This window comes from Podarcis filfolensis (genome assembly GCF_964270895.1).
Source record: "Podarcis filfolensis genome assembly, chromosome: 17".
In the NCBI taxonomy this organism is placed as follows: domain Eukaryota; kingdom Metazoa; phylum Chordata; class Lepidosauria; order Squamata; family Lacertidae; genus Podarcis; species Podarcis filfolensis.
The window spans coordinates 33,524,828-33,542,452 of NC_139621.1; the positions used below are offsets into that span (position 1 = coordinate 33,524,828).

At 43.5% G+C, this 17,625-nt stretch overlaps 1 protein-coding gene across 1 annotated transcript in view; it reads right to left on the bottom strand.

Annotated features, from left to right (window-relative positions):
• The window catches only part of WRN (WRN RecQ like helicase), a 62,934-nt gene that overhangs the window by 36,719 nt on the left and 8,590 nt on the right, over nucleotides 1–17,625 (bottom strand). The window contains exons 7-16 of the mRNA XM_083592837.1: nucleotides 17,030–17,102; nucleotides 14,417–14,531; nucleotides 13,444–13,837; nucleotides 11,906–11,986; nucleotides 9,227–9,359; nucleotides 8,802–8,877; nucleotides 7,396–7,463; nucleotides 5,911–6,019; nucleotides 4,379–4,447; nucleotides 4,117–4,199 (exon numbers count right to left, since the gene is read on the bottom strand). Of these exons, the coding sequence (XP_083448963.1) occupies nucleotides 4,117–4,199; nucleotides 4,379–4,447; nucleotides 5,911–6,019; nucleotides 7,396–7,463; nucleotides 8,802–8,877; nucleotides 9,227–9,359; nucleotides 11,906–11,986; nucleotides 13,444–13,837; nucleotides 14,417–14,531; nucleotides 17,030–17,102 (1,201 nt within the window). The remainder of the gene's footprint in view (nucleotides 1–4,116; nucleotides 4,200–4,378; nucleotides 4,448–5,910; nucleotides 6,020–7,395; nucleotides 7,464–8,801; nucleotides 8,878–9,226; nucleotides 9,360–11,905; nucleotides 11,987–13,443; nucleotides 13,838–14,416; nucleotides 14,532–17,029; nucleotides 17,103–17,625) is intronic.

Here is a 17,625-nt window from a genome sequence, read left to right on the forward strand (position 1 = left end):
GCACTTACGACAGTATAGATTTCAGAGCCAATTGGTATATACGTTTTGCAAATTTAACCACTTATGCAAGTGGTCTACTTTGAATTAGCAGATGTCAGAAGGCAGAGTGACCCAGACCTCTGGGTGTACCTCATCTGAGGAAGAGGCCTAGGATGCTGCAGTAAGCCCTGACACACCTAAAGAACCCATTAAAGCAGCCCAACTACAGTGGTACCTTGGGTTAAGTACTTAATTCGTTCTGGAGGTCCGTTCTTAACCTGAAGTTGTTCTTAACCTGAAGCACCACTTTAGCTAATGGGGCCTCCTGCTGCCGCTGCGCCGCCAGAGCACGATTTCTGTTCTCATCCTGAAGCAAAGTTCTTAACCTGAGGTAATATTTCTGGGTTAGCGGAGTCTGTAACCTGAAGCGTATGTAACCTGAAGCGTATGTAACCCGAGGTACCACTGTAATCCAGTCTTACAGACACTTCATCTGGCCAAACCTCTACATGCACCGTGGATCAGATTCTTTCCTGGACCTCTACGGTGGTACCTCGGGTTAAGTACTTAATTCGTTCCAGAGGTCCGTTCTTAACCTGAAACCATTCTTAACCTGAAGCAGCACTTTAGCTAATGGGGCCTCCCGCTGCTGCCACACTGCCGGCACTTGGTTTCTGTTCTATCCTGGGGCAAAGTTCTTAACCCAAGGCACTACTTCCAGGTTAGTGGAGTCTGTAACCCGAAGTGTTTGTGACCCAAGGTACCACTGTATAGCTAAGACAAAGGTGGACCCCATGAAAGACAATGAACCAGTAGAGAAGTGCTTGCCCTGCTGCAAGGAGGGTTCCAGATCCGATGTCTACTCAGAAGAAAGCTGCACTTGTAGCACAGCTGATGTTCAGAAAGGCATGGATCTGGTTGAATTAGTATAATAAAACCTCTGTGTCTGCCTTTAAACTCCTACCTAGATTTCTGTTTCTCTACAGTAGGGCAACTGGGTTGCTAATGGGCAAACTTCAACCCTGATTAGACGACCCAGTTAACATTTATGCCAGAAATTATTCTAGTAAGCTTTAATGCTGATTGGAACCTCAAATTAACCTGTGGACCTCCAGATGTCATTGAACTCCAACTACTCCCAACAGGTAGTCCAACAGGTTAAAGGTAAAGGGACCCCTGAGCATTAGGTCCAGTTGTGACCGACTCTGGGGTTGCGACGCTCATCTCGCTTTATTGGCCGAGGGAGCCGGCGTACAGCTTCTGGGTCATGTGGCCAGCATGACTAAGCCGCTTCTGGCGAACCAGAGCAGCGCACGGAAATGCTGTTTACCTTCCCGCCGGAGCAGTACCTATTTATCTACTTGCACTTTGATGTGCTTTCAAACTGCTAGGTTGGCAGGAGCTGGGACCGAGCAACGGGAGCTCACCCCGTCACGGGGATTCGAACTGCTGACCTTCTGATCGGCAAGTCCTAGGCTCTGTGGTTTAACCTACAGTGCCACCCGCGTCCCTTAGTCCAACAGGTTAGCCACCTCTTTACTAAAGTTAAAAAAGAAGAAGCAGCTGTCACTTGGCAGAAATAAAACCCTACAACTTAATTGCAAACTTATGGTGGTATTTTGCAGAAGAGATAGGGAAAAAGAAAAATGTGCTCTCGACTGAACTTTCCCAATGCTCTAATAAGTCAAGGTCTGCAAAAAGTTATCTTATCCTCGCACTCCTACATCCTTTCCCATACTAAGTTTATGGCAATTCTCAGAAGCGAAGAAGTACAGAGCACAGACAAGAGGGACTTCAGTTAACAGAAGCCTTGGCTGACTGGACCAGAGCCAATGTAAACACTGGGGGAGCCCAGGTGGACAACCAAGAACATGCCATAAGTCATTTCTCTGATAAACAGCTTACTCTTTTTATCTGACCCTGAGGCAGGAATGCCAGCAGGGGCATCGCAGATTCCATACAGTAGCTGGCCTTGAAGATAACTATGCAAAGCTGCAATTAACCAAGTCTCAACACCAGCTGGAAAGACCAAATATCCTTATCAGCTAAGGCCTTGCTCTCTTCCCAAGGTACTTTGGAGTACTTACAATCAACAACTTAGCCCCAAATGAGAAGAAGAAAAATTGACCCTCCTTTTAGGACTTGAAGAAGGGGATTAAGCTTTCATAGTAATGGTTCTCCCAAAGATCTTTTTTTCTATTCCAGACTTTGCCTATAGACAATCCTTCCTCTTCTCTGTGGCAATGGCAGAAATATTTGGTAGATTTCTGTCACTGGAATAAGAAAGTACGGCTGGGGGTGGGGGGTGGCTATGAGTAACACACAGTAAATCAAAGGTAGAGAGGCTGGGGATTCCCAGTCTCAGGTCATACTGTGCGGTTTGCTGGCAACACCAGTGCCTTAATTGTTAATAACGCTGAAATGATACACTGAAGAATAGCCAGCAATTTCCTCGACGGCAGGCACTCCTGTCTGGTACGCTCTCCCTGGAAAATCCTTTATCAACCTTTAGGGTTAGGAGCTGCTGGTGCAAACATCTGTTCCCATTCCTTTATACAGTTCTAAATCATCAACACCGCATGTGTCTGAAAAGATATGCTCATTTCTAAAGTTGGAAGTGGGTGAGCATTAAAAGACTAAGAGGCTTGTTTCAAAATAGGAAACCACTGTCATGTGAAAACCTGATCACCTCCTTCCCTGCCGAGAGGGATCTTTGGCTCAATTGCATAGTTTTGCAAGGGCAATTGCCGAAAGGGAAAGTGTGGATAGGTCTTTATCAGCCTTTGAAACCTAACGCTTCCATTGGTTCAGCCACAGGGAATTAATTTACTGCTCTATGACATGCTATGGGAATTTGGTAGGATTGAAACAGGTCTGGGAGGGGAATATAGGGGGATTAGTGCACTATGATTCTGAGGCAGCCCCCATTTAAAACCATCTCAGTCTTAGGTTTGTGCAACTGCTTCAAAAATCATTCATGGGTAGAACTTGACATCGGTTCAGCTGAGCTACAAGAACATGACTATGCCATTGAGCTGGAGAGGCTGTAGTGCTTTATCCACCAGATGTGGTGGCTGTGTCCTTACATTGAAAGCTTTTGGGGCCCAGTACTTGACCACCTCTCGAAAATCACAAAACAACCAGATGCTAAATCTTCATACACAACCTACTTATCCTTACAACTGGGCAAGAAGCTGCTCCATATGGGCCTAATTAACTTCCTCTTGGTGGGGACTAGAATGACGAGGCTGGAAGACCTCTTCAGATGTCACCAGCCATATTTGGACATTTGAGTTATATGGCCAAGACCATATAACACCAGTCCTGAAAGACCTACATTGGCTCCCAGTATGTTTTCAAGCACAATTCGAAGTGCTGGTGCTGACCTTTAAAGCCCTAAATGGCCTCAGCCCAGTATACCTGAAGGAGGAACTCCATCCCCATCATTCGGCTCAGACACCGAGGTCCTCCTCCAAGGGCCTTCTGGCAGTTCCCTCACTGCGAGAAGGGAGATTACAGGGAACCAGGAAGAGGGCCTTCTTGGTAGTGGCGCCCACCCTGTGGAATGCCCTCCTATCAAATGTCAAGGAAATAAACAACTATCTGACTTTTAGAAGACATCTGAAGGCAGCCCTGTTTAGGGAAGTTTTTAAACCCAGCCAGATGGGCAGGGTAATAATAAAATAATAATAATAATTCACCTTTTCAGAAAAATTGACTCAGCCTACAGAGCCCATGTACATTCTAAAAAGCATTCTTTTGATACCACGTGTTTTTTGTTGTTATTTCTGTGAAAACTCATAGGTGTATTATAAGAAACTAGACTCCAATACAGTGGTACCTATGGTTACGTACTTAATTTGTTCCAGAGGTCCGTTCTTAACCTGAAACTGTTCTTAACCTGAAGCACCACTTTAGCTAATGGGGCATCCTGCTGCTGCTGCGCCGACACTGCGTGATTTCTGTTCTCATCCTGAAGCAAAGTTCTTAACCCAAGGTACTATTTCTGGGTTAGCGGAGTCTGTAACCTGAAGCGTATGTAACCTGAGGTACCACTGTAGATAAAAGTCCTAGCAATTCCAAGAGCAGCAATCTCTTCTGAATTTTTTTAATACACTATCAACTATTCCCACTTACCAATTGTTCTGTCAAGGTCCTCAAGCCATAGCAAGTTCCCCGAACAGAACTCTGGGGTAATGTAGACAACTCTATAGTGGCCCCTAGCAAAAAGAGGGGGAAACAGCAGTGAGCTCAAGTTCAGCCTTCGTATGTTTGAAATTGCTCTTTCATGTTTACTGTACCTTATAAAGTTCTTTAAAAGCAACTTTAGTACTCTACCTAAGAAGAGGCACTTTATTTGCCTGACCACCCCAAAAAAAGGTGACAAGGCAAGGCTTACGCTTTGATTTCCCCTCTGACATTCTTTGACTGTGCTGATCCGAGTAGGCAAGCTTGAATTCCTGACATCCTACAAGAAAACACCACAGTTTTTTATGATTTAGATTGTAATACCCATTGGCTATAAACAGTTAAAATCTGACTGCACAGTGGCTGTTCTCTAAGTAGGGCTTTCACTAATCCGCCATAAAAAATAAGATACATTTTACATTTTCACTTCCCATCTATCACTTTGCCTTCTAGAGTAGTATTACAGTGGTACCTCGGGTTAAGAACTTAATTTGTTCTGGAAGTCCGTTGTGGCGATCACACAGGGTCCCCGGACGTTTGATGGTCTATTGATCCCTGTGCCACCACTGTGATTGTTTCCCCACTGCCACCAACCCATTTCTCTTCAGGTACACACGGAGTCCAGACAGTTGTTAACATCAAACCAAATAAACAAGTTTATTTTATAAGCGTTAACAAGTTTATGGTTTCAGATAATTTTTCTTGTCAGTTTCTTAATCTTAGTTTCTTTACCAGCCTATACCTTCCTAATAACTTCTAACTGATTATCCCAACTGTCTATCTGACTCCTCTTAACAGATTCTCTCACTCTCTCACATCAAACTATCCCAACCCACAGACTTATCCTCCCTCTCTCTTCTCTAACACCCGACTGACTCCTCAACAACTCCAACTCTAACTCCTCCCCTTGGGTTCCCACTGGCCAATCAATTCACATTCATTTAACCCTTTCCTTATGACCCAGCATGATGTCACCTACCCAGGAGCGCAAACACCACATCCGTTCTTAACCTGAAACTGTTCTTAAACTGAGGTACCACTTTAGCTAATGGGGCCTCCCGCTGCCACCGCGCGATTTCTGTTCTCATCCTGAGGTAAAGTTCTTAACCCGAGGTACTATTTCTGGGTTGGCGGAGTCTGTAACCTGAAGCGTCTGTAACCCAAGGTACCACTGTATATGTAGAGGAACAATTGAACTTCCAACGTCACATCCGAAAAGGGATTTTGGTGCAGTGGGGTGGGAGATAAAACTGGCGCATTTCCTCATGCACATTTCCAGTTCAACACTACATTAAGGATATGCGTCTCTGGGACATCCGATGCATGGTTGTGACATTGTATGTCTTAGAAAATGAAATTCTCTGCTATGGAAATATAAAACCTTCTAGTTCATTTCTTTTTATTAAAGAAGCTTTAAAAAAAAATAGACCCAGGAACAGCTCTTTTGCAATGAAGGAAAGAAAAGAAAGAAGACGGCACCTCTAAGAGAGAAAAGGTGCTACATTTGTTTTACGCTACACTTTTTTGATAGGTTTGGACATTTTGTGGATTACAGTTAAAAAAACCAGAGACAAACATATCCTCAAAGTTTGATGCGGCTGGGAAAAGACAACAGGTCTTCCGATTTATTGGTTTAAAATATGTTTTAGGCCACCTTTTAGGGCTGCTTTCATCATATAGACACAGAATCACAATATATAAAATGAAGACAAGCCCATTTCTTCACGGCAGGCCTAGACTTACTCAAGTTGTAGTACTTGGTCTTCCATCAAAGAAATAAGGGGAGAGATTACTATTCCAATTCCTCTTGTATAAACTGGTGGAAACTGAAAGCACAAACTTTTCCCGTATCCTGAAATAATATATATTGAATGAACACATCTTGAATGATAAGGGAATCTCATTGGAAAACAACATTTCCTTTCCTCAACCTCCCTAGTTTGTTATCAGTCTTTATAGAGACACAGATGTATATAATGACATTAGTGTATTAGTGGGTTTATTCTCATGTCTATGTCAGTACTAATAAGGACCTTCTACAACACTTCAAATTAAAATTTTACAGATGTAGAGAAAATCACAGCAAGGCTAAAACTGGCACGGAATTTAATGAATCAGCTTCAGTCCTCTTTGTTCCAGCGACCTCTAGATCAGAATAATAGAATAAGATGTACATGCGGCTACACAGCTGGTGCACAATGTGGCAGCAAGAATGCCGATAGGAACAAAGCGGTCTGAGCATATTAACACCAATTCTGGCACTATGTTGCCTAGTTAGCTAATAACTTAGTATTGTCTAAATCAGAGCTTTCCAAACTTTTCATGTTGGTGACACACTTTTTAGACATGCATCATTTCGCAACACAGTAATTCAGTTTTACTAGCAAACTGGAGGTTAAACTAAACCCTTTCCAGCCCTGGGAGGAGCACAGGCAGCGTTCGCGTGACATACCTACACAGTGCAGCCGACATACTAACGTGTCGCAACACACAGTCTGGTTTAAATACTGGAAGTATGATACCTGAAGGAGCGTCTCCACCCCCATCGTTCAGCCCGGACACTGAGATCCAGAGCCGAGGACCTTCTGGCGGTTCCCTCATTGCGAGAAGTGAGGCTACAGGGAACCAGACAGAGGGCCTTCTCGGTAGTGGCGCCCGCCCTGTGGCATGCCCTCCCATCAGATGTCAAAGAGATAAACAACTACCTGACATTCAGAAGACATCTTAAGGCAGCCCTGTTCAGGGAAGTTTTTAATATGTAACGCTGTACTGTTTTTAACACTTGATTGGGAGCCGCCCAGAGTGGCTGGGGAAGCTCAGCCAGATGGGCAGGGTATAAATAATAAATTATTATTATTACTGTCCTAAAGGGGGGGGGTGAAAATGTGGAGGCTGTAGAAAGAAGGGGAAACTGACCCGAAACAGGTACTCTGAACTTCCACCATGCCATACCAACAGCTTCCTGACCTTTCAAAGATGGAGCAGTGAGGAACAGGTGTAGGAGAGAACATCAAAGTTCATGAGCTTCCTTAAAGTTGCAGTGCTTAGGACTCCAAACCATGGCATCCAAAAAGCTTAGAGACTCCCAACCCAAAGATATCCATGGCATTTTATCCGCCCAATGGGGCAACAACCACTCATATCGCTACACCCTAACACTCTCAGGAAGTCATCTTCATGGGTTTACCCCTCATAAGACATCCTGTGGAAAAAATATATGCAGCTCACCAGTTGCCATGACAACAAGGTTGTCTCTTCTGTCTTGCAAAACCGAAGAGATCACTTTCCACTGGACCCTTGAAGTTAAGGAAAAACATGACACAAAACGTTCAACTCTCATTTGAGTCTTATTCAGCAACTTAGCATTCACTCTCTCATGTGAAACATAAAGGTAAAGGGACCCCTGACCATTAGGTCCAGTCGTGGCCGACTCTGGGGTTGCGGTGCTCATCACGCTTTACTGGCCGAGGGAGCCGGCGTACAGCTTCCGCGTCATGTGGCCAGCATGACCAAGCCGCTTCTGGCTAACCAGAGCAGTGCACGGAAATGCCGTTTACCCTCCCGCCAGAGTGGTACCTATTTATCTACTTGCACTTTGAGGTGCTTTCGAACTGCTAGGTTGGCAGCAGCAGGGACCGAGCAACAGGAGCTCACCCCGTCGCGGGGATTCGAACCACTGACCTTCTGATCGGCAAGTCCTAGACTCTGTGGTTTAACCCACAGCACCACCCACGTCCCCATGTGCAACATACAGGTTTCTTTTTACAGAAAGCTGAGTCTTCTATGCTCTATTGACTGAGCTATTCCAGCTAAGGAATTCGGAATAGAGCAGAGCTAAAGGAATTGTTCTCCTTGGTATCTCCCTTCCTCTGCCTTCTATCACGAAAACATCCAGCCAGCCATGTCACCTTTGCAACAAGTCAATTCCTCATTGTCCCTGCCCGCCTATGCATGCAGATAGTCCAGATGTCCACCTCCAAAGGATCCCATTGGTTCCAGTTCCACTGGCCAAGCCACTATCATCTCATTTGCACCATGAGTGTGCCCTAGAAGACACCTAACACAACACTCCCCTGGCCCTGTGCACTGCACAGGGGGATTGATAACTTGCCCACTGTTTTCAGGGAGCCCACTCCACCAGCACTGATCTCATCATTGCAGAGCCCACCATATGCTCCAAGCAACACAGCTTAAAGACCACTGCACTATGCATGCTGGTCGCAACCCATATGGTGAGCTCTATTCAGCTCTATTCTACTCTATCTACAGCTGGGGCAAGGGACCTGTCACGAGGATATACCGTATTTTTCACTCTGTAAGACGCACCAGACCATAAGACGCACCTAGTTTTTGGAGGAGGAAAACAAGAAAAAAAATATTCTGAATCCCAGAAGCCAGAACAGCAAGAGGGATTGCTGTGCAGCGAAAGCAGTGATCCCTCTTCCGGTTCTGGCTTCTGGGATAGCTGCGCAGCCTGCATTCGCTCCATAAGACGCACACACATTTCCCATTACTTTTTAGGAGGGAAAAAGTGAGTCTTACAAAGCAAAAAATACGGCATGTTTATGTGGTAAATACAAAGCACAGATCCCTTCCTATTGTTGTGTATAGGAAAGGAAAACAACAAAACTTACGGTTTAAAATTTGCATGTCCAAAATACATCTTTAGGCAAGCAATTTGTTTATCGTTGGGTCTAGGCAAGTAGGAATCTTTGAAAACACAGAAAACACAAGATTCAGAGCTAAAAATGTACAAAATCTAGTGAAGTCATGAGAAGCAGTTCTTGTACCTAGGTCCCCATTTTAACTTATTATAGTGACTGGGGTCTAACTAACTATTGTAGGCATCCCTCAGTGAGAATTCTGGTTTCCTCACCATCCCTAAACAGCAGATTCCCCATTCTTTATTATAAATTGCTCTTGAAACTTGGAGGTTTGTCTTAGCTTCTCTTTGGAGAAATACAAGTTCCCTTTGAAGTGCAGAACTAGATAGGTGGTTCTTTGGATATATTTAAACAAACTTTTAAAGTGGTTTTTTTTATTAAAAAAAACTATTTACCCCAACTTTCCTCCTCTTCCTCAATGCCTTCATCTTCATCGTTATCATCTACAGTGAGTTCATTTTGCCTCTTGGACTTATCCAGGGTCGAATCAGTGAAATCTTTATTGTGCTTGTCTATTTCTTCTAAGGACTGGAGAAGAGATTGGACAAGTTAACACACTCTTAGATCAAAAGATGCAAATAAATCAGAGGTAGCTAAGATGCTGGAGTGAAGTTACATTTGATCACACCTGTTTGGTTTGTTTTTTAATTTAGTTAATGAGCTCATAAACCCTATCAATAGAATGACTCTAGGCTGTAAAAATAACAGTCCAGTACAAAGAAACTTGGCTGGTGGGAAAAGTTGCAATTAGTTCTATCACTTTATCTGCCCATCAAGAAAAAGCTCCAGCTCCTTGATTTCTTCATATCCAGTTGCTGTTAAGGCACAGGAGAAGAGGCAGCATTTCATTTTGCTAAACTGCACCAGTATTTACTGTTATTAAAAGTCTATTCTTGCTTGTCAAACATTTTCTCAATGGCACCAGTCAAACATACTACAGTGGTACCTCAGGTTACATACGCTTCAGGTTACAGACTCCGCTCACCCAGAAATAGTGCTTCAGGTTAAGAACTTTGCTTCAGGATGAGAACAGAAATCAGGCTCCAGCGGCACGGTGGCAGCAGCAGGCCCCATTAGCTAAAGTGGTGCTTCAGGTTAAGAACAGTTTCAGGTTAAGTACGGACCTCTGGAACGAATTAAGTATTTAACCCAAGGTACCACTGTATACCAAATACAAACTTCTTCAGTGGAGGAAATACAACCAGGCAAAGCACATGACCAAGAGCTAGCACGCTCTCTCTCTCTCTCTCTATTTACAAAACCTCTCTCTCAAAAACAACTTATTTATTCCAAAAAGCAACACATTTACAAAAACATGCTCATACACTGGAAAAAACAGACAGCTGAAAGAAAAGTAAATTATTATTTTTAAAAGTCAGCAGACGTTATTTTGTAACAGACATCGTGAGAAAATGGAAGAGGCTCAAGCCTCGTCCCTGGGATTTCTAACTTTTCCCAGCCAAATTCAAGACAATTATCTCTGTTATGCTATGAACGGACAAGCAACCCAAATACATGATAGGGATGCTTAACAACCCATTCCAACCCTTGCTTCCTTATCTCAATATAACCAAGCTTCAGAGCGTCTCTGTATGGTGGGTATTTAAATAAATAATTGAAAATTAAAATCTACCGTATTTTTTGCTCTATAAGACTCACTTTTCCCCTCCTAAAAAGTAAGGGGGAATGTGTGTGCATCTTATGGAGCGAATGCAGGCTGCGCAGCTATCCCAGAAGCCAGAACAGGAAGAGGGATCGCTGCTTTTGCTGCGCAGCGATCCCTCTTATTGTTCTGGCTTCTGGGATTCAGAATATATTTTTTCTTGTTTTCCTCCTCCAAAAACTAGGTGCGTCTTGTGGTCTGGTGCATCTTATAGAGCGAAAAATACGGTAACTAGCCAGAAAGAAACTAATTAGCTCAGGGAGCACCAGGAGAACCCTAGATACTCCAGTAATTGATACTCAGCAAAATCAAGCCTTGACTGGGATCCAATGACCCCAAGAATGCAAGGTGAGGCAGCCAGCAGCCAGAAAGTTAAAGCCCGGCAATGCAATTCCCACCCCATCCACACAAAAAAACTAATGTAGAAGAACCCTCTAGAAAAAATACACAATTTTTATCCATCAACAACAGGACCGGGGTGGGATTGGACCTTTCCCTTATAGTTTTCCATGAATTTTACTGTTCATAACAGTATTTTACTATTCCTGTAAACCCTGAATTACCATAATCTCTCTGGGAGGGGGCAGCACGAGCAACTGAGACCTTGTTGTATAAGTGGTTCCCCATGCAGGGACCTTTGACACACTTCCAGCACCGGTTCCCCAAAACATGCTACGTTCTCACTTTCATTTAGGCGACATAGCTGCTTTTCTGCCTCTCTAATCAGAATGCCAATGCCTCCGTGGGCCTTTATTAAAAATGTAAAGGTAAAGGGACCCCTGACCATTAGGTCCAGTCGTGGCCGACTCTGGGGTTGCGGCGCTCATCTCGCTTTATTGGCCGAGGGAGCCGGCATACAGCTTCCGGGTCATGTGGCCAGCGGGACTAAGCCGCTTCTGGCGAACCAGAGCAGCGCACGGAAACACCGTTTACCTTTCCTGCCGGAGCAGTACCTATTTATCTACTTGCACTGTGTGCTTTCAAACCGCTAGGTTGGCAGGAGCAGGGACCGAGCAACGGGAGCTCACCCCGTTGCGGGGATTCGAACCGCCAACCTTCCGATCAGCAAGCCCTAGGCTCTGTGGTTTAACCCACAGCGCCACCCGTGTCCCATTTATTAAAAGCAGCAAAAATGTGCACACAGTAAAATACTGTTCCCAGCCAGTGAATTTTCCGGTTTGCAAACGTTCATTGGAATCCGAATGTCCGACGCGGCTTCCACTGCTTCCTGCAGCCAATCGGAAGCTGTACCTTGGTTTCTGAACGTTTTGGAAGTTGAACGGACTTCCGGAACGGACTCCGTTCGACTTCCGAGGTACCACTGTACTTGTACCTGATATTTAACAGAGACATTATCAAATGTTTTCTGAAAGCACTTTAAAAAGTGATAAGTAGATTTTCAAACACCTACTTTAAGCATCTCCATTTCAAGTTCATCATCATCTTCAATGGTGCAAAGAGAATCCTCTTCATCCTCGCGATGGCTTGATTCCTAAAAGGAACATTTCAAAGTGAGCGCAGTTTCTATTTTGCTGTTGCTTCTCTCTGTGAGCAAACATGACAGTGGCTGATGTTTGTGCCTTTCCCCCTATTGATAGGGCAACTGAGGTGGGGAGGGCAAGGGGCATGTCTGTATCATTTTATAATTAATAAATAAATAAATAAATAAATAAATAAATAAATATAATAATAATAATAATAATAATAATAATAATAATAATAATAATTTATTATTATTTGTACCCCGCCCATCTGGCTGGGTTCCCCAGCCACTCTGGGCGGCTTCCACAAAGACCAAAAATACACTAAGATGTCACACATTAAAAACTTCCCTGAACAGGGCTGCCTTCAGATGTCTTCTGAATGTCAGGTAGTTGTTTATCTCTTTGACATCTGATGGGAGGGCATTCCACAGGGCGGGCGCCACTACCGAGAAGGCCCTCTGCCTGGTTCCCTGTAGCTTTGCTTCTCGCAATGAGGGAACCGCCAGAAGGCTCTCGGCGCTGGATCTCAGCGTCCAGGCAGAACGATGGGGGTGGAGACGCTCCTTCAGGTATACTGGGCCGAGGCCGTTTAGGGCTTTAAAGGTCAACACCAACACTTTGATTTGTGCTCGGAAACGTACTGGGAGTCAATGTAGGTCTTATGTGGTCTCGGCAGCCACCCCCAGTCACAGGTCTAGCTGCCACATTCTGGATTAGTTGTAGTTTCTGGGTCACCTTCAAAGGTAGCCCCACGTAGAGCGCATTGCAGTAGTCCAAGCGGGAGATAACTGCACTGGCTTTCCAACTAACCTCCACCAGTAAGGTAAAGGTAAAGGGATCCCTGACCATTAGGTCCAGTCGTGACCGACTCTGAGTTATTTTGTAGTTCTGTCTATGCCATCCCCCAAACAGCCACTTTGTGTTATACCACGCACCATAGTAGTCATGTGTGGCTCATGCTCACAGCACTTTCTCCCCAAAATGCTGGAGACCCTTGTAACACCAGAAGAGTTATGCAGAGCCTTATTACTGAGTTAGGAGAGGGGTTTAAAAGTCTGATATTTTGTCACAGGAGAAAACAGAGGTTTCTCAGATTTCTAGAAGCAAGCAGACCCCACCCACCTCTCATACAATACTGCTTCAGTTGTTGCAGCCCTACGGAAATCTGGGAGAAATATCTGGTTGTTAATAGATTAAACATTACAGTGGAACCTCGGTGGTCGAACGCAATCTGTTCTGGAAGACCGTTTGACAACCGAGGCACAACTGCGGTCAGCAAAATCCATCGAAAAAAATGGAGAAACGCAGCTCGGAAGCCGTTTGACTTCCAAAAATCGTTCAAAAACAGAAGCATTCACTTCCGGGTTGTCGACATTCGGGCTCTGAATTGTTTGGCTTCTGAAGCGTTCGACAACCAAGGTTCCACTGTACTACTTTTCTTAGACCGTTATCCAGATAGACTCACCTTAGACATACAAGCCATTTCACTTAGCAGCTCCTCCTCAGCCTGACGCTCCAACATTTGAAGTTCATATTCAGTTATATCTAGCGACATTAAGCATTCTTGCACCACAGCTTTAGGTCCACTGTCTGAAGCATCATCTACGTGTTTTTTCTTATAAATTTCTGATTCACCTTCCATTAGGGCTTCCTTTTGGACTAGTTTGTGACCCACACGATCGATTGGCTCAGAAGTGACCTTGGAAGTCAAGTCTGACATTTCAGTTTTTTCTTCATTGCCGCAGATCATTTCTGAATCTGTAGTATCTCCCAGCTCCATCCGGAAGGTAGGCTCAATAAGCAGCTCTCTTCTGAAAGCCTTGAAGTTTTCTGACATGGCAGCCAAAATTTCTGCAGCTCTATTAAAGAATGTCAAAATGGCAGAGCAAGCTTCAAAATGGGCTTGATGGATTTATCCAAAGAGGGTTAAAGCAAACTTGGATGTATTCTTGGTCTGATCTAAATGCACTCCCCTTTCTTAGTAGGATCAGACTAAGTAGCTCAGACTAAGTCAGACAAAATTAAGATGTTTTCACAGTTCAGAAGAGGCAGGGGTACAACTCTTATAATCTGGGTACCACAATTAAAAAACACTTGTCCTGCAATCCAGGCAAGCACACCTTAAAAGGCAACAACACATGAAATATTTCTTGATGCTCTATAAAATATATTCAGGGGGTCTCCCAACATTCTTAAAAATATTTTTTAAGGAGTAAACAGAAAGGTAGTAAGAAATAAGGCCCAAAAAGCTACGGTGCAAGTACAGACGTCCTGGTGGAAGTAAAGAAGGCCTGTCTATGGTTTTGTTTTATCAAGCCCACTTAAGTTATATGATTTCATAAACATACAAATAGTGCACTCACTGAATTAGATCATTAATGTTCTGAGAAAGAACACAATACCATTAATTTGAACTGATAAAGCAAACAAGACCTAACCTTTGAACGTTTGTAGATTGTACAAAAGTGCCAGGAAGATTATTTGCTAAATCCACCATCTCCTCTAATAAAGATGCGAATTCCTTCTTCATTTCACTTGCCAATAGGGCGCCATCTGTTTGTTTTTAGGGGAGGAAAGGTCAATGTGAACATTATTTTTACCAACCACTATGTGCTCTTTTCCAGTTACCTGGCTTTGAAACAACAACAACAACAACAAAGTAAAATTCATTGTTTTAATAGCGATTTACTTCTCTTAAAATTTCAGGCCTGCTCACAAAATAAGGGATATTGCAATGATTACTGTTAAATGGGCTTCCACTGGGCTTTTTCAGAGAGGCACAGAATTCTCCTAACATGTTTCATATGCATGCTTAAATCTTTCTGGGCATTCTTAAATCACCATATCCTTGCTATGAAGTGAGTCTACCACCTAAGTCCTAATTATTAATAAATAATAATAATGCAGTGTTAACCTTTATGTTGAGTTACTACAATGTTGCCTACATGTAGCCGCTTGCAAAGAATGCCCAGAAACTGCAATTGATCCAACATGCAGTTGCGGGTCCATTACTTGCCAGCCTGTTTCATGGACCCAATTCAATGTGTCGGTGCCCTGCAATTTTTTTCATTAAAGATGGAAGATGAAGGCAAAGTACAGTGGTACCTCGGGTTAAGTACTTAATTCGTTCCGGAGGTCTGTTCTTAACCTGAAACTGTTCTTAACCTGAAGCACCACTTTAGCTAATGGGGCCTGCTGCTGCTGCTGCGCCACCAGAGCATGATTTCTGTTCTCATCCTGAAGCAAAGTTCTTAACCCGAGGTACTATGTCTGGGTTAGCGGAGTCTGTAACCTGAAGCGTATATAACCCGAGGTGCTTCAGGTTAAGAACAGTTTCAGATTAAGAACGGACCTCTGGAATGAATTAAGTTCTTAACCCGAGGTACCACTGTATACTTTTATTTTAGACACAAGCTCTGCTGATTTCAGCAGTGCATTCCCCGGTAAGTACACAAGTTTGCAACCGAATTCTCATATATATATTTACTTATTTAAATATTTGCAAACTGCACTTATCAGAATATATAACAATGTGGTGTGCAACATACGAACATAAGAATAGGATAACAACCAAAAGAACATCAATGATGTATCGATAAAAACCAATTGGTACACACACATATATATTTAAGAGGGATTTTAACAGGGAGAGGGAGGTGGCACAACATGTTTTATAGCAGGCACGTCCAACTCCCAAAAGAATGCGATCTACTCCCCCTTTTGCGGGGGACCCAAAGTTGTTGAGTTGTTGACCTTTGGGGGGGGCAAAGGGAAAGTGGTTTACCTTTTTTTAGGGGGGGAGCAAAGCATGTTTAGCTTTATATTGGGGGGAGGGAGACATCGCTCACCTAAAACAACAATGCAGCAATAACGACTGCTTTCGTTTTCTAATTCGTCGGCAAAACACCCATTTGACACAACAGAGGACAAGAGCGACGGTGGCCAGGGACTTTCACTCCATTGCTTATCACTACCAGCAATCAACAGGGATCCCGTGATTGACCACGATCATCCGGGGATCGACCAGTCGATCACGGTCGACAAGTTAGACATCCCAGTTTTAAAGCATTAATTGGAAAAGCCCTCTCTGCTAGCTAGGGATGATGGGACTTGTAGTCCAACAGCAGCCGGGGATCCAAGTTTGAAACAGTAACTCATGGCTTAGTGTAATGTGGACAATCCAAGCCTCCTTCCAGGTTAGCAAATGAGGAGGTGCTTAGAAGCTTTCACTTCTGCTTCCAGTTAACCAAAGCTAGTCAACTAGAGCAGCTAGTTGGAAACAGAGTTGCTTGCTTGGAGCTATCCGTGGTGCTGCAAACTCTGATCAGCGTCGCCTCATTATCTGTGGATCCACGGGGCAGAGGAACCAAATAAAAGCACTGAAATTAACCAGTAAAGCTATAAATGGCCTGAATTTGTGGTATCTGAAGGAAACGTGTGTAGAATGCATCCATGGACAGTGGTACCCCGGGTTAAGTATTTAATTCGTTCCGGAGGTCCGTTCTTAACCTGAAACTGTTCTTAACCTGAAGCACCACTTTAGCTATTGGGGCCTCCTGCTGCCGCCACACGATTTCTGTTCTCATCCTGAGGTAAAGTTCTTAGCCTGAGGTACTATTTCTGGGTTAGTGGAGTCTGTAACCTGAAGCGTATGTAACCTGAACCGTATGTAACCTGAGGTACCACTGTACAGGGTCATAGTGTACGCCCTAGTCTTCCAATTGTATAGAAAAATGCAATGCCTTTTAAAAGACTCCCCATCCCCCATGTTTTTTGTAAAATACAGTCATGGGAAAGTCATGCTAGCAATCTTTCCAATCTAAAAGGGACACCTTTTGAGGTGTGCAAGGTATTGCTATGTATACCAAGTAGTTTGCGGTTTCATTCAAGTATATGACCATACCCACTCTATTTTCCCACAGCTCTGATAACACACACAGTATGAACTGTGTCTATCACATTGCCCAATGCATTTTAGGAAAAGAGGAAAGACAACAGAAGTTGAAAGGGGGGATGGGTAGAACCTCATTATGGTTTACATTGAAGCTCACCTTTTTCTGCACTAATTTGCATCTGCTTAGAAGTACTCATGTTCACCAGTTTTTCGTAAATGAGAAGGCTAGCCTACAAAATAAGAGCAAAGAGAACTTTTTAATGCAAAAGGTAATGCTTAACATTTTTTCTCAGTCCATATAATTTAAAACTACCTATCTCTCTCAAAAAAATTTTTTTTTTCATTAGCATCTTAACAGTGAACATTCTTTTAATACTGTGCAACAACTATTTTATTTGTTTAAAAAAAGTCTGTTCCAACTCATAACAAGAATTTTCAAGGATGCATACCATTTAAAATAACAATAATGAACAATTTTTAAAATTATAAAACCATAAAACAACGGGGAAACAGCTTAATACAGTTTGAATAAAAAGTGGGACTGGATGGGAATCTCAGCGGACAGCAAAAAGGTAACTACAGCGGTACCTCGGGTTAAGTACTTAATTCGTTCTGGAAGTCCATTCTTAACCTGAAACTGTTCTTAACCTGAAGCACCACTTTAGCTAATGGGGCCTCCTGCTGCCACCGCGCCACTGGAGCACGATTTCTGTTCTCATCCTGAAGCAAAGTTCTTAACCTGAAGCACTATTT